Genomic DNA, 23,564 nt, shown 5'->3' on the forward strand with positions numbered 1-23,564 from the left:
GAGGCCCAGAGAAAGAAGCCAGATTGAATCAAACAGCCCGGAGAGGAGTTTGTGCCAGAGCAGCTGAGTTGAACCAGCCAGAGTCCAGAAAGAACAAGGAAGGGTGAGCTTACTCGGGGGCAAATCTGAGAGGCTGAAAACGTCTAGGTCTAGATAAGATTGTATGGAGGATAGAAACTTCCAGGCCTAGGCTTAGGTTAGCAGACTGAGGCAGTAAGCCCCAGAGACAACTACTACAGGAGAATAAAAGTTATGGTTCTAAGTAGACTCATGCCCTAAAAGTGTATGTTCACTTTCAGTTAGCAGAATGTCCTCATCAGAAGAAAAAAAATAGATCAACCAGTGCAGAATCAAGATGAAAGTTCCTACCAGTCCTCAAGAGCATGCATCCGTGTCTCTGCGACTCCTGTGGCGCCCTGTGTTACCAGTGATGTTGGTAGCTGTGAATTGATGTTCCAGACATAGCTGGATAGTTTCCTTTTTACCAATGAGTGTCGCTGCAAGCTGTCTAATGATGTTCTCATGTGATACCTTGCTGAGGATATTTCCCATACTGTTATTGATAGATCTGTTGTAGTCCTCCCTCCTCTCTCTCTGTGTGCATGTGTGCATGCATGCAGATATATGCCTGTGTATGCTCATGTGTGTGGAGACCAGAGGTCACCACCGGGTGTCTTCCTCAATTGTTCCTTGGTTTATTTTCTGAGACAGAGTTTTATCCTGAGCCCACAGCTCACTGATCTGGCTGGACTGACTGACCAGCCAGCTCCAGGGATTTTCCTGTCTCTCTCTTTCCTCAATGCTGGATTACAAGAATACTTCCCCCCCGCCCCCCCCAACCCAGACAGGGTTTCTCTGTGTAGCTCCAGCTGTCCTGGAACTCACTTTGTAGACCAGGCTGGCCTCGAACTCAGAAATCTGCCTGCCTCTGACTCCCAAGTGCTGGGTCAAAGGTGTGCGCCACCACCACCCGGCAAAAGAATACTTTCAAGGTTGACTTTTTCACTCAACTTCTGGGAATCAAACCTGGGTCATCATGCTTGCAGATTAAGTACTTTACTGAGCTGTCTCCTCCAAGTCTATCTTATTCTTGTATTAAAAAGTGATTGATTTTATGTACACTGTTGCTATCTTCAGACACACCAGGAGAGGGCATCAGATTCCATTACAGATGGTTGTGAGCCACTATGTGGGAATTGAACCCAGGACCTCTGGAAGAGCCGTCAATGATCTTAACCACCAAGCCGTATTTCCAGCCCAGTCTATCTTGTTCTTAAATTACTTTCAAATTAAAGAAACATTGTGTCTGTCTACTCTTTATACCGACACCTTGTTGACAAGTGTGTATTTCTCTTTGACACCTACCTCTAGCCCTGTACTCTCTCCAGTTTTCAGAGAGGATCCTTCTAGCAAGTGTGTGTGGTGGCCAGAGGAAAACTTCAGGGGTCACCTTTAGGAACGCTTCCCACCTCCTTTGAGATAGGGTCTCATTGGTTAGAGTGGTTGGTCAGGAAGCCACGGGGATCTTTCTGTCTCTGATCCCCCGTGCTGGGATCGCAAGCAAGCACCACCACACTCAGCCTTTTTATGTGAGATTTGGGGAATTGAACTCAGGTCTTTGTGTTTGCAAGGCAGGTGCCTTTCTGACTGAGCTACCTCCTCACTTCTAGCTATATCTAAAGATTTTCCATAGGCAGTTAAAATCATGCATGAAGTTCACTATTCATTTTGTCATCAGCCCATGCTAGTAACAGGGAAACCGAGGCACATAGTTAAAATAGCTCAGAGTTCTAGTGTGGATGGTGAGTCTTGTCTCCACTAAGCTTGTTTCCCTAACTCCCAAAGCACTCTAATTCCAGGCAAAGTCAGAAATAAATTCGTGTTCACTGGGCGTGAAAGCTACGCCTGAGCAAGATGGAGAAAGGTCAGACCAGAAACCCAGAGTTGATCACATCCGATGCTCATGTAAATAATTTAGCATACAAGAGGTGAAGGGTTGGAAAACCAAATAGAAAACTGAAGACACAGCAAGAAAACACCTATAGGTTCTAACATCATCTCCATACTATAGAATAAAAGTGGAAATTGAGTTAAATCATAAAAGAAAAATTCTTGAGTATATAGTTCTTTGGATGAAAAGTCTGTTAAGCTTGAGAGGTGTGATAAAGACTAAATGAAAACATCTTTAGTTTGCCCTGCCTCCCCACCCCTCGGGACCAGGGAAAAGAGATGACCTATGACTGCTGAAACACAGGATAGAGATTGGCATCACCTGCTGGGCTTTGGTCCTTGAGCAACACAGCAGTGCTGCAAGGCTTTCAGAGACCCCAGGGAAGATGATTTGGTCAGTTTGTACATCCAGCTGGCTAGCCTTCGAGATTATGCCCAAATGCTCTTTGGACAGAGAGGAAAATATTGAAAAAGCTTGCCCTTCACAACCATTTTTGAAAGAATTAAGAAGAAATTATTATAGGAAAAAGGAAAGTCTGAGAATGTGGGTTGGGTAGAGACCCAGCTAGGCACAAGGAGAGGCAAACGCTGGAGCTGTTTGCCATCCTAAAGAAACAGCCGTTTCCTATGCTATGGGAACTGTTCTGAAGCCTTAGGAAAATGCAGAAACCTCCACACTTATCATGGGTTTGCATACATCAGACACGGGAGCACAAGGGTCTGGGGTCAGAGCTCAGGTGGAGAGTTCTTGCCTACTATGTGCAAGGCCCTGGGTTTAATTCCCAGCAAACAATAAAGGTAGACAGATAGTCATGTCACTAAATAGAAATTTAAACTGTCAAACTAATCTTGTTTCTTTAACTTTAACAAAAAAAAAGTTTTAAAAGTGACATCATGATCAAGTAGAATTTATTCCACAAATACAGGATTATTTTGTATATGGAAATTTATTAATATGAAGACATTATCCATTGTGTTAAAGGACAGGTGTAGCCTAAGCTGGCTTTGAATTTCCTTTGTATCCCTGGTTGGCCTTGAATTTATATCCCTGCCCCCTTCCTCAGCCTCTCAAGTGTTGGAATTATAAGCATGTGTCCCCATGTCTGGCAGTGACATAAATAGTCAGTCATACCTTCGACTTGAGAGACGCTTATTAGCAAAAGAATGGGTTTGTGCTTAGTGGTGAGATCTAAGAAGGAGGATTCTCTGACAGGCAGCTCTGTCCAATGAGACCAGATGAAAGCTAGTAAGCCCCGCCTCCCTTTTCTCTCCCTTTGAGTCAGTCTCACCATATAGCTCTGGCTGTCCCTGAACTCACTATGTAGACCAAGCTGGCTTCCAACTGAGGAGATACACCTGCCTCTGCTTCCAAAGTGCTAGATTAAAGGAGTGTACCACCACACCCGACTTGAGAAAAATTTGAAAATAAAAGTGAAATTTAGGAAAAAAAATCCCGTGATGTTCAGTCACAAATCTAGCAAGGAAGCTTGGTAAAGTGTCTGGTAAGACATAAATTCTTCTGTACACCAGTAATCATTTTTTTTAAAGTATGTATGTGTTTAGCCTGCATGTGTATCTGTGCACCTTTGTTTGCAGTTCCTGATGAGGACAAAAGAGGGTGTCAGATGTCGGGAAATGGAGTTACAGTTGCAGGTGGTGGGAATCGAATCTGGGTCCTCTGTAAGAGCAGCTGGTGTTAGTGCTCCTAACTGCTGACCCACCTCTTCAGCCTCTATAATTCTTAAGATTAAACGTATAGAAGTCCCTCTTCAGGCTGGACATAGTAGCATATTCAGTCAGTACTTAGGCAGATGCAGGAAGAGCTCTGTGAGTTTAAGACCATCCTGTTATAGACAGAAAGTTCCAGACTCTGGGGCTGGAGAGATGGCTCAGCAGTTAAGAGCACTGGCTGCTCTTCTGAAGATCCTGAGTTCAAATCCCAGCAACCACATGGTGGCTCACAACCATCCGTAAAGAGATCTGACGCTTTCTTCTGGTGCATCTGAAGACATCTACAGTGTACTTAGATATAATAATAAATACATCTTTTTTTTTTTTTTAAGAAAGTTCCAGACTAGCCAGGACTGCATAGTGAGACCCTATCTCAAAGCAAAACAGGAATTCCTATTCATGAAACCAGGCCTATAAAGGAAAGTGTAAAACCCTCAACGAAAACAAATGAATAAAATCATAACACTTCATGCTAGTCAGGGCTTGCTAATCTCCCACAGTAATATATAATGTGAGCATTAGACATCGTCCATGTGAATTTCATCAAGAAGTCCAAGGATGCTTGAGGAAAGTTGAAAGCACACAGTGAAGGACGAGGGGCTACAAGGTACCCTTGTCAACAGGCTGTCAGTCACAGTCCCTGAGAAGCCCTGTCACAGGTAGGAGGAAGGCAAATAAGGGGGGGGGGGTCCTGAGAATCTTGTGTACCTCTGCAGGGCTCCTGCAAGTGGGGGAGGGTTGGGAATGGTTTGGGGACCCCAGGAGAGCCACATACACGAGTATAAATTAAAGCCACATCTCATTTCCTATGCACATATGGACTGAAAACTAAAGACAAATAAAATGGAAAACTTACAAAACTAATAAAAAAAAAAACGTTTTATGATCTTGGGCGTCGAGGAGACCTTCCAAAGCATGATGTAAAGCCTGGAATCTATAGGGGTGTGAGGGTTCGGCTCCACGGATGTTTAAAACTTTCGCGTGGTAAAAACCGTCGTGAATAAAGCCAAGTGAAATGCCATGGGCGGCGGGGAATACTTTCAACAGAGCAAAGAATTTTTATTGTAGATATTAAGAAGCTCCCGTAAGTCAATACAAGAGGATTAAAACTACTAATTCAGTGGAAACCAGATCCTGTTGGTAGTGAAAAGCCTCCTAGGGATTCTTGTCTAGCTGTGGCAAGGGCTGCTGTTAGCACCAGGCCATGCAAGGGCCTTTCCTGGTCCTTGAAGTAAAGTGCTTTGCCCAAGTCACAAAGGGACAGCCCTCACTTGGTGGGTGATAACATGCAGGTGGAAGGCATCCTTTTCCTCAACCCCAGCTCTGGGACTTTCTGAAGCTCCCCGTCTCTCTTTGGAGTAGGCCAAGGCCTTTGGGAGACTGCAGGGTAGTTTTCCTCTTTGTGTAACTTAAACTTTGCTCCACTTTCTCTTGCAGGCTAATGACAAGATCTCTGTCTACAAACACTGCATGCAAATCTACCTGGGCCTTTTTCTGGAGAACTCAATTGACTTCTATCAGGATTAAGGGAGAATGAGGATTGCACTGAGAGAAAGTATTCCTTGCCCTACCCTTCAGTTTAACACAACTTAGAAGGATCAGAAAAATTATTAATTATTGCTGGTAAAAGTATTGTACGGTAGAACCATTTTGGTTTCCATGACAATCACTCAAAATGTGCACATCCTTTGATGTAGCAGTCTCTCTCCTTCTCTCACCCACCCCTGTTTCTGAGATGGGATGGGTCTTGTGAAACTGCCTTGAACTTATTGTGTAGTTCTAGGGATTGAATGAACCCGTAGAGGGAACCACCGGAGAAACGTCTGCCTGCTGCAGCTCCTGGCTAAGGGGTGTGGCTTAGGTCCTACCTGACCAATGAGTCCGCTGAGTTCCCCCTCCAGCATCTTCACTTGGCACTCCAGTAACTCTATGTTGCTCAGGGACGTCTGGTACTTGTCCCTGTAGAGGTTTAGGCTCCTTTCTAGGGAGACAATCTTGTCCCCCGCCAAGGCAAGCTGCTCTTGCGCCAGATGGAGTTTCTCCCCAATGCTCTTACTATGATTTCCCATCTCCTCCTCGTAGAGAATGACCTGTTAGTGCAGGAGGGGGAAGCACACTGCAGCCATGCAAACAGCCCGCATGGATAAGACCATGAGAGCCCGTATCGAGCACATCTGAACTATAAGCCTAAATCAACAGCATTTAAGTACAGTGCTGGTCTAAGGGCCCTGGTCCAGTGTCAGACTGTAAATGACTAAAAAACTAAACAGGATGTCCTATTTAGTATCTTCTCCCATTCTCTCTGAATAGACACCTGATGATTAACAGGAATGGGGTTTGAGCCATTCCCTGTACTGAAAGACCTTGGAATGCCCATGCCCCTTTCTTTCCTGGACACTCTCTAGAGATCTCATTTGGAAAGCATGGAATCTCACATGAACACAGTTCCACGTCAGCAAATTCCCAAGAGACAGAGAGGGGCCACGATCCAGTTCCTCTGAGATGTGTGCGATTGTTATGCAAATGAGTTTTCTAATCTGTCATCTCCTGACAGGAATCTCTAAGATGTTCTGGAGCATCACACTGGATGAGATAGATTATAGGAGACACAGCCTCACCTCTCTCAAAATGTCGAGGAGACTAGATTTTAAATTAGCAAATGACTGTATGTGGTCGAGCGTGCTAAACTGCGTGTCCGGTTATATGTGTTCAAAGAGTGAAGAGGAACATCCCCATGGAAGGCTTCATGTTGCTTCAAACTGCTCGACTCTCGACAGAAATCGGCCCATTCATTAAGCTGGCTAAACCAACTGCTTCCCATCTGAGATTCCTCTCAGGAAAGGACCATTTAGTTTAAGGCATCTCTTAGGGCAGAAGGAGAGGGGCATTTGATATTCATGTATTATAGCAGGAAGAGTTGGTCCCACATACTAGAGCATACTTTTTAAACATATTCATGTACACGCATGCACATACACGTGTATCTATATGCAGTGTGTGTATAGGACCAGCTCTGTGGGTGTCTATTTACATTGGTCCAAAGATTCCTATAGACAGTGAGCTCTAAGGATTCACTATTTCTTTGCACACAGACCATTCCAACTATAAGAATGTTTGGCTGCTTGCTCTTTGCACCAGAAGGGACAGATAGAGGAGGTGAGACAAGTTGCTGAGTGAGTGTCCCCAGGAGTGAATACCAGGAGTGGTATTGGATTGGAAAGTTTGCTCTGAAGAATGGTCCACAACATCGTCCAGAGATCCCCAGGGCTTGAACCCCCATTTGCCTAGAGCAGGTAATCCACTTCATTCGGGATTTGCCCTTCTTGACCACACCTCCTCGTGCTTCTTAGAACCACTTCCTGTGCTCATATGCTCATCTTAGGGTCTGCTGTTGGCAGAGCCCAGCCTTGGACAGGCATGCCATGCTTCTGTGTTAATGGCATTGAGAGGTTGGTAGAATGTTTAGAATACATTTTGCAGTGCTTTCTCAGATTGAGGTCTGGCAGTGACCACGGTGCCATATCCTATCCTCTCTCCTAGCAGCTGAGCATTTATTTGATTTAGACTTGGCTTCTTAGAAACTAGCTGTAGTCATGTGGAGTGCATGTGTGTGTGTGTGTGTGTGTGTGTGTGTGTGTGTGTGTGAGTGTGTAACTTTTGGCGTGTTACTTTCTTCCCATCTTCCCTTTCACCTGAGGTATTTGGAATAAGGATGTGATTGCTAGAGTTCTGGCAGACACCTCGGGTGACTGAGGGAATGGATGGCTTGGGTGGATGTGGTGATAGAAGCTAAAAGACAGACTTTAGGTCTGTAGTGATACGTGCAGTTGCCATAACAGCAACAGGTCACCCATCTCTGACTATCAGTAATGGCTCTTTCTGGTCCATGTTGCTAAGTAGCATCCAATCTAACTTAGGGGTTCCTTTCCCCAAGCGGACTCTGGCTTAGGATGGAGAGAACAGCCAGTCTGAACACTTAAGAGCTTTATTAAACCACAGTTGAAGCTCACAGACTTCCCCCAAATGGCATTTTGTGGGATCACCTTTCTCCCTTTCCCTCCCAGTTAGTTCCAGCAAACTCCTTCAAGGCTACACTCTGCCCTTTAAAGAATTTTCTATACTCCCTGTAAGGCCCCCTTTAAAGTCCCTGGAGTTAGTCTTTCAGCAAAAACACTGTCTAAAATACTCCTCAGAGATTTTGTTAAGCCTAAAAGAGGCAACTGTCAGGGGAAGGCACACACATGAGCCCTGCCTGCCCTATTACTTAGAACACAGTGCTAAGTCTGTCTGCAGCCCTCCTGCTAAACCCATCTCAGTTCTGTGGGTCTTTGGAATTTACTTGGGATTTCATAGGCATGCTGGTCCTTGCTTTAAAAAAGAAAAACATTTCCCTGGAGCATCAATATAAGTGAATGTCCAGAATGTGCTAAGTCTCTAAGGCTTTCTCTAGCTCAAAGAAACAAAATGGCGCTCGGTAACCGCTTAGAACCAGTGCTTGACCAGGGGCTGGGCCTCTTACCATCTGTGCAGCTGACTTTCCTAAAAATACTTGATTTAATGGGCCTTTTGCTTTTTTTTCTCTCTCTCTGAGAGACCTGGAGTCTCTTGAATTTTAACAGCCATAACAATATGGAGAGGACGGCCTCTCATGCTACATGTATGTACACAAACCCTACACCTCACACCCCATTCACATTAACACTGTTTATGTTGACTGAGTCATGCCAGTTTCCCTTTCGTTTCCCTTTGCTAACCTTCATTCTGGTCATGAACTAAAGAGGGAAGGCTCTTAAGCCCACTCAAGGTAGTGCAAAGCCCTCCCTATGAAATGCAGTGCTTGGCTTTTGTTAGGTACAAGGGCAACCTGGGGCGCATCAAAGGTTAATCTCAGGATACCTCATCTTCCTTAAGTTTGCAGTGATGGTGAAGAACAAGAAGATCAGAAGTCTGCTTCTCCAGGAGCGACTGGTATTGCAGGAGAGAGCAGTAGGAAGCCTGCAGCTCCTGGGTGCGGAACTCCAGCTCCTGCTGAAGGGTCAGCAGCTTCTTCTTCAGTTGCTGGAGTTGCCTGAGATGATACTGCTTATTGGACCTGAAGTCCATCTGGTTATCCGTGAATACTAACGTCTGGGCTTGCTTCTTGTTCTGTAGCACAGACAGGATATACAGAAGAGGGTTAGAAGGCCACAGAGGCCACTCTAAGGCCTAAGAAGGCCACGCAGCCACTCTTTGGCTTTGATGTGTTCACCCACAGAGAAATTTCTGAACATTTCGCTACATCCCCTGAGCACTCTGTCACTTTCTATTCCTACTCTGCAAGATGGAATCTGAAGAAGAAAAGACAGTTCTTTTAAATTTTTGAAAATTACATTTATTTATTTGGGTGGATGTGTGGGTGTGTACCCACTATGGTCTATTTATAGAGGTCAGAGGGCAACTTTTGGGAATTGGTTTTCTCCACCCACCATTTGAGTCTGGGGGTTCCAGCTCAGGCCATCAAGAGTGGTGGCCATCCCCTTTATTCACTGAGCCATCTCATTACCCTGCATCCCCAATCCAGAAGAAACAAAAGTATACATATAAATGATCTAGAGAGATATGGTTAATGCTGTGTATACATGGACCTATACATAGAAAGATGACAAGCTTGACCTGGGAGGTTCTTGAGCTGAATTTAGTTATTACAAGTACCCAGGTAACAGAACACTGAGATTGCTTGCTTCTGGGACTTCTGGATGCTGGAGTATGGTAGGCAGAGACAGTGCTCACAGCTGGGCACCTGTTGTCTCTCCTGAAGAAAGATGTGGCCTGGTAGATGGTATATGTGCACATTTTTGCGTGTGTGTGTGTGTGTGTGTGTGTGTGTGTGTGTGTGTTTGTGTTCTCTCCCTCCTTCCCTTCCTGCCAGTACAAAGTCTTCCAAAAAAGGCTTCTGGATCCTTCACTTTGTACACTGGGCACCCCCTCTGTCCCAGGCTTGCTGGGAGACACTTCCTGAGTTATTTGTCCAGGAAAATCAAAGTTTTGCATTGGTGCTTCTGTGTTTTCTTATCTTCACTCATTATGACAATGACATGGGAAAGAGAGGAGGGCAAGAAGGTGGCCTGGTGGTGGGCCTTAGCTTCCATCTTTCCACTCATTCTTCAAGGCTCTCTTTGAAGCCCTCTCTCTTTGTTGAGCTTACCTAATGCCTTTGAATCAGGACCACAGACCTCGCTGGCAACTCCTTGACGTGGTGTTTCTTATTTTTGCCTGCAATTATTTCTGCGTATTTTATATTCTACTTGAGTTATAAACTCCCACAGAGGAAAAAACTATGCCTATTTCTACAGGACATAAATTAGAGATTTATGGCTATGTATTTGAATAAAAGGAATGAAAGGCTGGCCTTAGAAATTTTGTTGACTCTTTAGAACTTGAGCCAATGACTTCTGTCACACTAACAGAATACATTTAAGAAAACAGTATCCAAACAGGTTTTGGGATATTTTCTTTTTTACTATTTTCGTATATGAATACTGTATTTTCATAATTTCCATCCCTCATCTTCCCATCATCCCTTCCAACTCCTCCCATGTCTTCCCTACTCCCTCTGAAATTCATGATCTCTTATTCTTTAGTTATTATGAACTCTATCATCTATCATTTATCAATCATCTATCATCTATCTATCTATCTATCTATCTATCTATCTATCTATTTATCTAGGTATCTATCTACTTGCCTATATATCCATCTGACCTATTGAGTCAATTTAGTGTTGACTGTATGTGTATATGTTTAGGTCTGAGTACTTGGGATTGAGTAACCTGTATTGGGTCTTGTCTATGAAGGCAACTAATTCTTTTTCTCAGCAGCTCTTGGTTGCCTGCAGATCTTCATTTAGGGAGAGTCTCATGAGATTTCCCTCATCCATGTTGGTATATGAACTGGTGCTGTCACTGTGCAGGTCTTACTTAAGCATCCATATGGTTGAGGACTCACGGGCACTGCTTCCCAGTCTTGTGATCTTCTGCCTCTTACAATCTTCCCACCCACTCTTCTGTGATTCTTCCTAAGCTTTAGGTGTAGAGGTAGAGGTGTAGATATCCATCACTTGGAGTTGAGCAGTCTACAGTCTGTCATACAAATTGTGATGGTCCTTTTCCATTCAAACTCAGCACTGGTCCAAGACTAGGGTCGTTTGTTCTTTACACTTTGCCCGAGTTGTGGATCTCTGTAATAGTTCCTATATGCTGCAAAAAGATTCTCTGATGAGGGGTGAGAGCTACACTGATCTGTGGATATAAGGATGCATTTTAGAATACATTTAGAAATTATATTGGTTTAGAAAATGGCAGTATCAGGCTTTTCTCTAGGGCCTATGACATCTAGCTACAGGTAGTTCTCTAGGTTTGCAGAACCAGGTATGAAATTTCCTCCTATTGAGTGTGCCTTCTGTTTAATCAGACAGCTGTTGACTATCAAGTGAGCCTTTGGTTTAATCAGACAGCTGTTGACTATTGAGTGAGCCTTCAGTTTAATCAGACAGCTAGCTGTTGACTATTGGGTGACATTTGGTTTAATCAGGCAGCTAGTTGTTGACTATTGGGTGAATCTTTGGTTTAATCAGGCAGCTGTTGGTTACCCACAAGATGAAGGTGCCACTACTGTCCTGCCAAATATATCTTTCCAGGCTGGTGATTGTTGTGGTTTGTAGGTTTTCCAGATTCCCAAGACTTTTGATTGCTTTTTGTCTCTTGGTAGCTCACATAGCCCCTCCCAATACTATGGCAGTCAGTCTTCAGAAGGCTTCCGGGCCAGCTCCAGCTCAGTTCCTCCAAGTCCTATGTTCAAAGTATGTGTTACAGTCAGCACTGGAACCTTGGGAACCATTTGCTTATTGAGTACACTGAACAAGGGCTGATAGACAAAGCGGTAGGTAGATTATTCCATGTGGTCTAGCCTAGGGCAGTGGAGGGCTCTCTTCCTACACTCAGATGAGTTCCTCATTTGTAGCCTATGGCATGTAAAGGGGAGCAGTCATATTGGTTGGTATATGGGAGTTTAACATCAACCACTCTGCATGAGCTTCTAGTCATATGTCAGTCATGCAGGTCAGGCCAGCCCTGGTGGGTCCAAATTCAGTCCTGTCCTAAGGCTAGGGTTACAAAGCACTGGGCTGCAGCTCAGTGGTGTCATTCCAAGCTACATCCTGGTCTTCACAATGATTTTCAGGCTTGTCTGGGACTTTGTAGGGAGAAAGACTGACTTAGAGGAGGGAACAGAGGTGACAACCCTCACTAGCATCTCCCATGTACCATATGATGTGTTCACAACAGGGTGTCACCTTTAGGTTCCTCCCAGAACCAAGAGCAACAACAATAACTATACTGTTTATTTATTTATTTTGTCTCTTGGACTCTTCTTAAGGCATTACAAATGAACATTTCTATAGATTTATTAAACTTTAATAATCTATAAATGATAAAAATCCTGCCATTGATAAGCATGCAACTTGATAGTTGGGTGGCTACATTTATAGAATTATAAGAGTGGGCTGTGGAGATGACTCAGTTACTAAAGTGCCTGCAGTATCAGCAAAGAAACCTGATGTCAAATCTCCGGATCCAGGTAAAAATCAAGTGTTGTCACCAGAGTCTGTAGTGATAGCATTGGTTAGTGGGGAGAGCATAGGGACAGGTGAGGATAGGGAGGTAGCCCTGTCAGTGAGCTCTGGATTCAGTGAAGACCCTGTCTCAAGAGACAAAGGGATAGTGGAAGACATTTGTGTGGCTTCTTCATGTATATAGATATATGTACATGGGCATTCTACGTTCACACACACATGCATGACAAACACATAGATGTGTGTGTGTGTGTGTGTGTGTGTGTGTGTGTGCATGCAAGAGAAAGACAGGCATAAGAGAGAAACTAGAGAACAGTAGTGTGCTTTGTGGGCAAAAGTACCACAGAGCAGCATAAAGCAGACAGGGGGATGAGACAGGTAGCATAGAGCAGGTTATCATTTCAGAATAAAAGTCTTATGGAAAAATTTATAGAGAAGGTGGATTGAGTCCACATAGGAAGGAGGCAGGAGAATGAGGACAACAGACCCAAGTCTCTGGAATGTTCCAGAGACAGATAACAGAAAGTCTATAGACAAGGTGCAAACCTGCCTGGTGGGATCTGAGATCCCTGGGGAAGCTCCCGTCACTGTGTATGTTTCGGAGCAGAGACCATAAAGGCAGGGAAGCGGTGCCAGAGGAGGTGAGAAAAAGGACACCAGGTCCTGTTGGGTAAGGAGGCCATTATGAAGTCCCCAGCTTCTTTCAAGAGGTGACAGTCCACTAGAAAGTACTGTGAAGGAAATTACACGATCTTGTGTAGAGTTTACAGAGGACGCATGGCCTGTCCTACTGAAAGTCAACTGTAAGGAAACAAGGAGCAGAGAGAACACAGAGACTGTTGGAGAGATCCAGGCAATGGGGGAGAGAGTGTGGGGTGGGACCAGGGCGTAGTAGTGGAGGTTAGGAGAAGTTGATGCATTCTAGATCTATTTTGAAAACAGAGCCAACAGAATTCACTGCTGGGTTAGATGTTAGACTGTGGAGGAATCATGGCCATCCAAGACTGAGTGATTTTAATGGGTTAGCCGGAGTCACTGGAGAGATGGAGTTTGAATGAAACTTAGCTGAGGGCCTAAGGAAAGAAAGCTTACGGGAGAAGGATGGTTAGCAGAGGTAAGGTACAGCCCAGCTCAGAACCAGAAAGGCAGATGCTGACTGTGTGAAGCGTTTCTCACCCATATGCCTCAGAGTTGAGACAGTGAACAAGAAACAGACCACCACTGTCACCAGCAAAAGAAACAGTCTGCAGAGGCAGGGTGAACACTTGGACCAAGAAACTCATGAATGCAGTGGCAGGGAAGGTGATGAGACTTCTCGCCAAACAAAAAATAAAAGTTGTGTTTACAGCAAGTAGCTGTAATTGTCTATGTGTGTATGAAGTACTGTTAGGTGCTCTCAGTCTTCCCAAGCTAAGAGTGTTGCTGTTCTCACGGCTCCTCTGTAAATGAGGCTTGGAGAAGAGGGAGTTTGGGATGCATGAGCATGCACAAGGGTATGTGTGACTCTCTGTGTCTGTCTCTTTGCCCGTACCTTTGCACACAGGATGCAAATGTGCGTACAGGGAATTCTCCAAAAGCCAAAATCCTCTAGTCTATACAGATAGAGGAACTATTGAAGTATTGGAAGAGGAACTATAGTTCTTACAGCTAAATACTTAATGTGGACTGAGTTAAAAGGAGATGTGAACATTTTGGATTATGGTTGATTTTGAGGGACTCGCTTCAGTGACGAAAATACCCCCAAGTTTCCTGTTGTTTTTGCTCAATTTATTTTTTCTCCCTCTTGGCTTTTTTGAAGGCAGGCTAGCTGCTGAGGGTTAGGACCTTGGATCTAGTAGGTAACAGATTTGAATCTGTTTGTCTGCTGCTGGACATGGAGGCCCCAGCTGAAAAACCAGCTGTTCTTTCCTAATGCATTGCATCTCCTATTTCCTAGTTCATTGCATCTCCTATTTCTTATGTCACCATTTTGCTCTTCATTGTCCAAAAGAATGAGAAAAACATTGAGAGAAGCAAAATTGTCTTTCAGGCTTTTCTTCCCCGTACCTGGGGATGCCAGGAGAATCCAGAATTTCTCACTGGCTTTGAAACTTCCTGTGGGTATAGAATGTCTTCTCCTGAGCACTGTGTATGAAGCTCTAAACCCTGGCAGCAATCCTAATGAGCTCTGAGTCACTTCTTTTCCTCCACAAGTCATGTGGAAGTTTTCTGGACTTTAGTTTCAAAGACTGGCTAGATAATGGGGTGTTTTGAACTCTTGCTGTCCATAGCAAACATAGCACCTAAACTAATATACCGGATTAGGAAGGTCCAAGAAATGCTTAAATCCACAGAGAGGCTTGGATTTTATGGGATGGGAGTTTTAGACATTTGTACATTAAGGATACCTATGGGTTTGGAGAAACCAAATTTTAAAGACTATGAGAAATGTCTAAAAATGACTTTAGACCTACTAAATTTCTACTTATTTGTCCTTATATATTTAAAAGTATATTTTTCTTAACTCTTGATAAATGTGAAATAATGCACAATAGTCTAAGTTCATATTTTACTTATATGTTGGGGGAAAGGACAGATCAAGAAAGTCACCACTACACTTTCTATTGTATGCGTGTGCACACATGTTTGTGTACACACGTGTATGTGTACACGTGTGGGGCCAGAGGCTGACATTCGGCATCTTCCTCAGTTAATTGTTTTGAAACATGGTCTCTTACTGGATTTGGAGCTTGCTGTTTTGACTAAGCTAGCTCTGAGTTCCAGGGATTTGCCATCTCCTCCTGATCCTGGGTGTTAGGCTCACAGATGTGTGCCACCACACCCAGCTGTACTGGGTGCTGGGATATGAATTCAGGTCCCTGTGTGTGTGATTTACTCATGGAACCGTCTCCCCTAGTTTCAGTCTTCTTAAAAGTTTTTTTTTCCTAGTGAAGCTCTAGATATTATATTCTTCCTTGACTTTTAATTTGGGATCTGGGAAAAAAAAAACAAGAGAGTTTGAAGTGCTCTTAAAAAAGTAAAACTAGCTCTTTAGGTGACTGTGCATCATTGGATGTAACTCTTAAGGCCATCTGATCTACCAGATTTCTCATCTAGATTTATACCCTTGTATCAGCCACGTGAAAAGTTGGAGATGTCTGGCTGCCCAGAGGAAATGTTCCCATATTTAGTCAACCTTTCAGCCCCACTGTGGTCCAAGAGATTATAGCTGTTGCTCCTTCCTTGCTTATGAAGCCACCTAATCACAGAAGGAAATTAATTGGCCTGGCATGACTCTCTTTTTGAAAAGTCACGTTGTTACCACCCAATACTTTGTGCTTTTGAAGTTGCTTCTAATTGATTGATGTTAAGTTCTATATTTTCCCTGATACTGAAGTGAAGCTGACAGGTCTATAATTACCAGGATTGTCCTTTCTTCCTTTTTAAAAAGATGAGCACTTCATTTACCCTTTTTTTTCAGTCTACAGGGATTTTCTTTATCCTCTTGAGTTCTCAAAAATTATCACTAGCAGCTATGTAATAACACCTGCCAATTCCTTAAGCACTCTTAGAAGAATATCATCAGGCCCTGCTGATTTGCCTAGAGCTGGCTTTTCAAAATACCTTTTAACCCTTTACTCTCTCTTCAGCTTGCACACTCTGCTGTCAAAGGTTGGCATTGTTCCGATAACTGTGTCCTTGATGCTTTCTGTTTAAGAACTTAGAGTTTCTCTGTCTTTCTCCCAGTCATTGCCACAAACTTCTTTTCCAGTCCTTGAGGTATTGAGTAAGCTATTCCCCTGGAGTATCAGGTTAGCCTTCTCTATCAGTACTGAGGCTTGTCCATTACTTCCTATGTCACCTGTAAACTATGTGTACTTTTCTTGATGAGGGCAGAAGAGCTGTGTGATTATCGATAAACATTTTATTCAAATGAATACTTGTGGTCTAGACATTCTTCTCACCAGACCTCTGCTTACATGGGATCCAATTTTTAAAAAATCCATTTGGAATGATTTTATCTTCACAGACAAATTCCAAAAGACAAGTTTCCCATGGATTCTCCTTCATATGCAACCAAACTAAGAAATCAACACTGGTGGAGGATTAGGAATGAAACTAGATTCTGGTTTTGAGTTTCACATATTTTTCTATTAGTTTTTAATTTTCTGTTCTAGGATCCAATTCATTGACCACACATTGCACTGAGCAAATTCATTGAAATTGCCTTCATTACAGATGGTTCAAAATGATACCTTAAGAGAATGTTCACCAGGTTTCTGCTAATCTTTAGATATCCAGCTAATTAGTTTCACTTGAAAGGATAATGTTTGTTTTTATATCTCTTAATGCTAAAAATGGTGTCCCCCATACATCTCCAAAATTAATTCGACAATAGGAGTTTCAGTACGTCGGCGTGCTCCCCATCCCCCAATGTGGATAAAACCTGGGTAAATTGCTATTAAGGGTCTACTTTTTCTGATTGTTTATGTGGTCTCAGCTTGTGTGTACATGTGACCTGTATGTTTCTGAGTATGCATGTCTGTGTGCATTTGTGTGGAGGCTACCACTTGATGTCAGGCATCTTCCTCAGTTGCTGTCCACCTTATGTTTTGAGAAATGGTCTTCCACTAACACACGGCTTTCCCATTCAGCTTGACCAGCTGCCTGGCAAGGCTCTGGGGTCCCCAAGTGCTGAGATTATAGGCATGCACTACCACAGCATTTTCCATGAGTACTTTTCATTTGCCACTTCTGAGGATTCAAACTAAGGCCTGCATGCCTGTGTATCAGAGACTTTATCTACCGAGTCATTTCTCCAGCTTCTGACTTGTTTTTAGAGATGTGTCTTGCTGCATGACTCAGGCTAGCCTACAGCTTGCTACATAGGCCATTGATGGTCTGCAGCTGGTAATCCCCCTGCCTCAAGCTTCCTAGCTCTGGGATTTCAGGTATGGACTACACCAGTCTTTGATCGTAATGTTATCTGAATATCTCTATTTTCTTTTCTTTCACTTTGAGTTGCTTTGATTAGATTGGTGGGGCAGCATAAGGTATGAATTGAAGGAAATACTTAGTCTTATGGTCAGGCGCGTATCCAAAGGATGTACCCAAAAAGTGAAGTGCTCATAATTTCTTCACTCTGGTACCCTACTTTCAAATAATTCATTATCTTAAAACGATTTTTATTTTAAATTGTAATTGTGTATATATGTGTATCTGAGTGTGGGTTTGTGAGGAGAGGATGCATGTAGTACACTTGGCGGTCAGAAGGGGGCGTCAGGCACCCTGGAGCTGGAGTTCTGAGAGGTTGCTTGCTGCCCAGCACTGTGTGCTCTTAATAGCTGAGTCAGCTCCCTATCCCCAGAACCTTACTCTTGCTGCCACAGTCAGCTTGCTTCTGGGTTTTAGAGTATAATCTTTGATTTACAGGGTCGTGACCTTTCTCTTCCACCACGCATCTCTCTCTTCTTTCTTTTATTACCTATAACATCTGATAGAATATTTTACTTTTCTCCCTTAAATGTGGTCGGTCTTCAATCATGACCTCCTGCCTACTTCCCTAGCTCCTCATCAGTATTAGTCAAAATTCCAGAAAGCCTGGGGTTTCTCATTTGTCAGCATAGTACATTTCCCATGGAAGGCAGGTCTTAAAGGAGTTTTGAGGAGATGGGTGGAGGTCTGAGTGTATTGTGTATTTGTATGCATGGTCTGCAATTTAAATTTTGTGCTAAGTGCTAGGGAAAAAAAAAAGAGAGCTTGTTTTAAAGCTTGTCTCAAGCTGTTAGACCTTCTCCTAGGCAATTAGAATAATAAAATGCAATTTAATGCCTTTCTCCTTCTGAGTTGCCAGATACATTTATAAACCACATGGCTTTTCTCTGACTGGGGCAATAAGTAAGCTCACAACAGCTCTAGTAGAAATATCCTAAAATGTTAATATTTATAAAGAAATTATGATCATCTTCTTGAGATTGATTTAGGGAGACCAGTGGATTCCCCCTCCTCCCCTCCTCCCCACTTTGTGACTTCCTGAGGAAGGGGTGGCCAGGCCAGTAAGATGAGGTGAAATTATTTCGTTGATAGCATATTTAGGCAGCTGCAAAGAACAATGTGAGGTTTCTATTGTCAGTTGACGAGTCCCGGAAGCATGCTAACAGACACAGTGTGGAGAGCCCAGGTCCTTAAGCACCAGAACACATGGCTACCTACACAGCAGCTGAGGCTCTAACCCAGGGATCCAGCAACTGCCTGTGCAAGCACTAGCTTCTTCATGTGTACATGCAACCAAGTTTATAAACAGAAAAAGCAACCGTGTCTGGTCTCCGATTTGTGTCAACAAATTTAAAGACTGGTGTAAACACTTCAGGTTTAGAGATTCCTCAGAAGAAGAGAACCAAAGGTCAAAGTGAAATTGTTCAGTTGGTGAACTGCTTAGACTTCTTGGTTTGTGTGAACGCGCAAAGTCAGACTTGAGAAAAATAGCCATGCTGTGAGGTCTGCCCTTTCCATGCTTGAATAGGGTTACCCAGTGTCACTTTGTTTGGGCTGTGAAATCAGGCCCTGTAACAAGCCACTGAGTGCCAAGTATTTTAAGTGGGTGCTGCTTATAGAAAACTCAGACCAGTTGGGTATTGAGACAAGAAAGGGAGAGGTGTAGACCAAGCTGGTTAGGACTGGTTCACTGGGCTCAATCCCATTGAGGAATTCTGGGAGAGAGCTAAGAGCCATTCTTGAGTTAACTTGGACTAAGAGGAAAAGGATATGGATATTTGGTCAACTTCTCCCTATTACTGGTTGAGGACTCTCTGGCACGCTAGCCTATCGAATAACTAGATTCCAGCCTCTAGAAGAACAGCAGCAAGGCACAGGTGTGGCATTAGGAACTCCTCTTGCATGGAGATGCCTCAGAACAGAAGAGGTGGCTCTCTCATTGCCATGGCTAATGTGGAAGTTTGTCTGAGACCCATCCTAGTATTTTCCAGATGAGCTACCTCCAGATAAGGAAAAGGGATAATTAATCCTCAGTATCTCGATAATGTTGGAAATAGCTAAATTGAAAGATATGATCAGTTTTTTCTATGTCAGGGTATGTGTGGTGCATTTGGTTCTCTTGAGCACACTCAGCTATTACTCTGCCCTGCCCACAGTGGAATGACCCCTCATTCCCATCAGAAGTGACAGTGATCAAGGGATCAGAGACAGGCACAGCTGCCCGGTGCCTTACGTGGTTGGTTTTCAGCATAGCTTCTTCCACACAGAGCTGGTTCTCTTGCAAGGTCTTCCCCTGTCTTTTGCAGACATCGTGGAGATTCTTGATGTCCAGTTGTAGGCTCAAGAGCTTGCTGTTCAGGTTGCTGACTTCTCTGTCTCTCTCCCCAGCCTAGGCAGCCAGAAAAACAAAAGCATCAATTATGAACGATTTAGAAAACACTCGCTTTCCTTCACTTAACGGGTTGACAGGGAGCTGAATTCGCTGGAAATTTGTTTATTGAGCATGGGCTGTTATTATTCATCTGGGGTAACATTTACACAGGATCCATTTGTGAGGTGTCTTAGAGCCTTGCATTATTCAGACAATTACTTATTTATATTAATTAATCTTTGCCACACTGCTCTGGGTGCATCAGACAATTCCCCTGTTTTTCACAAGGAAGTCAGTCCTTAGAATGATTCCAGGCACCCAGAGAACTGTCTATAAATATTAATGGTTCTGCCACTGATGAAATAAACATATCGACATGTCAAATGAACTTGTCAAGACTACTGTGAATTAGTGATAGACCTGACGAGGGATTACGAGATCTCCTAACTTTCTCTTTATCCATTAACCAACTCCCTCTTGCCTATAAATCTAATGCTTTTCTTTAATGGCGTTCACCAATGGGAGTGAAAGAGAACGCCCTGGCCTGAGCAGTAGGATCTCCTTGTCTTTGATTAGGAGTTAGAAGGGTTAGCTAATTGTTGCTAGGTCAGAACGGAAAAGAGTGATTGAGAGCTAAGCAGATTTGGTAGAGAGTAGTGACTTTGGTGGGGAGAGGGTTGGGTACAAAGCAATGGTGGATGGGTGGGCTCTCCATCAAGTGTGGATGGTGACAATGTGAGAAGAATTTAGCGGGAAGCATTCTGGGAAGCTCTGCTGGGCTTCCTTCCTAGCCCCATACTCCCAGGCAAACCAGCAAACTGGCTCACACAAAGGTCTCTGGGTGATGAGGTTAGCCTGCTCCTACTGGAGATTGTAATTATACTGGAGTATAATTACATCCCAGAGCTGATCTTGATTAGTCGGAATGAAAGCTGGGCAGTCCAGCTCCATACCATGATATCACTGGCCAAACCCTGCACCATGCGGTGTGAGCTCTCAAGCACTTCCAACTCTCTTGTTTTTAGAGGTGAAGCGACCTCCCTGGCCTTAAAGCAAAAGAGTCAGATGCATATATTTGTACCCAACCCAATGGACAGAAGCAGCTGACCCCTGTTGTTGAACTAGGGAAAGGCTGAAAGAAGCTGAGGAGGAGGGTGACCCTATAGGAGGACCAGCAGTCTCAATTAATCTGGACCCATGAGATCCCTCAAATACTGGACCACCAAACAAGTGGCATACACCAGCTGACAAGAGTCCCCCAACACACACAGAGCAGAGGACTGCCTGGTCTGTGGTCATTCAGAGATGATGCACCTAACCCTCAAGAGACTGGAGGCCCCAGGGAATTTAGAGGTCAGGTGGGGTGGGGGGTGAGGACATCCACATGGAGACAGGGGGTGTGGAGGAGGTATGGGATGTGGAACAGTCCGGGGGTGGAGGGGGGGTGTTGAGATAAAATATGGAGTGTAAATAATAAACAAACAAATAAACAAATCAATCAAAATAAACCAGGGAAGGACACACAGTAATGGGGCAGGAATCTGAGTCACCTTTCCAAAGCCTTGTAACTTAGAAGAGCCAGGGTTCATGTTCTTTTCCACTGAGGAGCCAGGGTTCTGCCGACCTATCACACTGACTTGGCTTCCGAAATACATGAGCCACACAACACACATTCCCATGGGAACTCGAGATCCGAGGTGGACACAGTAAATCAGGCATTTACAATGGACACTCCATCTAGGAGACCTCCGAACAGGCCAAGGTGGGCCAGAGGGCAGTGTGGGAACTGGAACCACAATGTCAGAGTACCGGGAATCCATGTGGTTCCCAGAAGCACTGCTGTCTCAGCTGAGTCACTTCATTTCCATTTAATACCTGCAGGTTTTTTTTTTTTCTTCTTCTTCTTCTTCCCACTTTACAGTTTAATTAGGTTAACGGCATGGCTCTGTCATTAAAAGGATTTCATTATCTCAAAACTCTCCCTCCTCCTTTTTAGCTCTTGCTACTTGCTCTTCACTTTCAGAAAAATAACAGTGGATGTCAACTGCCCCAAGCATGTAATTACCATTAAGACAATTACCGGGGACTCTCTTAAGAGAATACGTGTAGAGTGGCTTAAAAAAAAAAAAAAAAAGAACTTGGCATGTAGTCACTGTTTTCTAACTTGAAAACAAAATCTCTGATCCTAACTGGGAGCAGCTGTTTCAACCTGGAGTACTTTCATTTTCTTTTCTCCTGGTTGCAGTCCGAGGGATGGTTGGTGTGGCATCTCACAGGGATGCTGGATGCCCAGGAATCATGTGTATGATTTCTGTGAGGTAGGCAACAATGCCTTGATTGACTTACAGGAGAGTCTGAGATTGCTCTGTCAAGGTTGTCTTTTTTTTTTTTTTTTTTTTTTTTTTTTTTTTGAGACAGGGTTTCTCTGTGTAGCCCTGGCTGCCCTGGAACTCACTCTGTAGACCAGGCTGACCTCAAACTCAGAAATCCACCTGCCTCTGCCTCCCAGAGTGCTGGGATTATAGGCGTGTGCTACCAATGCCCAGCCAATGCCAAGCTTGTCTTGAGTTGAGGACTGTGTTCCCTGGTTGTTCTGAAGGAGCCACGCCCAGTGAGGGCTCATTCATACAAAAGCCCGTGAGACACAACTTGGGCTTCCCCAAGTCAACAGTTGAATGCACTCTCTCAAGCTAGTGAAAATCTCTCTCTCTCCCCAGGTTGGGCTCCCCACTGAATAGAGAGCCTAATGTCACCCCATTCTCCTCTACCATCGTGACCTCAGGGCTGGCCCTTCAGCATCATCCAAGTTGGATCTTTAGGAACAGCTTGGAGTCTCTGGGGAAAGGTCTTCATTCATAAAACAAGAGGGCCAGGATAAATGATCTTTTTTGGAAGGGTCTCTAAACCAGTTGAATAACAAATGCGTTTTGCTAGATGCCAGATGAGATTTGCCTCTAAAATGAAAATGTGACCACTCATTCGTAAACAGCAGATCATCACAGTTTCGAGGTATCAAGCAGGAGTGAAAGTACATGAGGAGCAATGACCGGTTCCCCAGCATCCATTTTTAATGCAGTTAGATGTAAGAGGAAGCTGTGCTCAGAAACTCAAGAAAGGCGAGTTTTCATGGGGTCCTAATAAATCTAATTTCTTTCTAATACCTTGCTCAAGACATTAGCTGCGAACTATTTATAATCCTATGTCCTTTATAGGGAATGAATTCCAGGCAGATGCCTTCAGAGCATCAATATGCATTAGGTATAGATTTGAGTTGACATTTCGTCAATCGTAGCTCTGTAACCAGTGCTAGAGGTAGGAGATGAACCAAGGGTTTTAATGTTGATCCTTGGGCACCATTTTATAGCATCCTGGATCTCAAGTTGTTAGTGATGGCTGAAATAGCAAACTGCTGCAGCTAGGTGAAGTTTCATTTCCATAAGCTGTGGATTCAGACACCCAGCTTTACTGATACAAGATTCAAACCTACCCGGAATTACGTGACATTGGCCAAGCTATCCATCCACAGGCAAAGTAGAGAGTGCTAATACTACAGTTGCTTCCATGATCATGGTAATTATTGGAAAGTCAGCTATTTAATGACAGTTGATTCTGTATTGATTAAATGAGCTTTTTGTCAATTATTATGCCTTCTCAAACATATATTTCAACAGGGGAAGACAGTTTTTCCTCTGAGTTTTAAAGGACTCACAAATAGTTTCATGTATATTCCCAGGGAGAACTGTGTCAAATGTAAGCGCATGACTCAGCAACACTTGGAGAGCTAAAAACACCTAACATTCAAATGGCGGCATTCTCAGGCTTTAGGGACTTGAAGAAGGAGGTTTGGAGTTGTAGTTCCTAAGGTAACTTTATTCTAATGGTAACCCAGTTAACTGTCTCTGGGAAATTATTTGTCCGAGGACAAAGGTC

The 23,564-nt window shown here is 43.7% G+C and overlaps 1 protein-coding gene across 1 annotated transcript in view; it reads right to left on the reverse strand.

Moving 5' to 3' along the window:
* The window catches only part of Pmfbp1 (polyamine modulated factor 1 binding protein 1), a 47,347-nt gene that overhangs the window by 22,182 nt on the left and 1,601 nt on the right, over positions 1–23,564 (reverse strand). Inside the window, exons 2-4 of the mRNA XM_052166696.1 lie at positions 19,497–19,652; positions 8,578–8,826; positions 5,550–5,771 (exon numbers count right to left, since the gene is read on the reverse strand). Of these exons, the coding sequence (XP_052022656.1) occupies positions 5,550–5,771; positions 8,578–8,826; positions 19,497–19,652 (627 nt within the window). The remainder of the gene's footprint in view (positions 1–5,549; positions 5,772–8,577; positions 8,827–19,496; positions 19,653–23,564) is intronic.

The sequence above is a fragment of the Apodemus sylvaticus genome, chromosome 21 (genome assembly GCF_947179515.1).
Source record: "Apodemus sylvaticus chromosome 21, mApoSyl1.1, whole genome shotgun sequence".
NCBI classification, from domain to species: Eukaryota; Metazoa; Chordata; class Mammalia; order Rodentia; family Muridae; genus Apodemus; species Apodemus sylvaticus.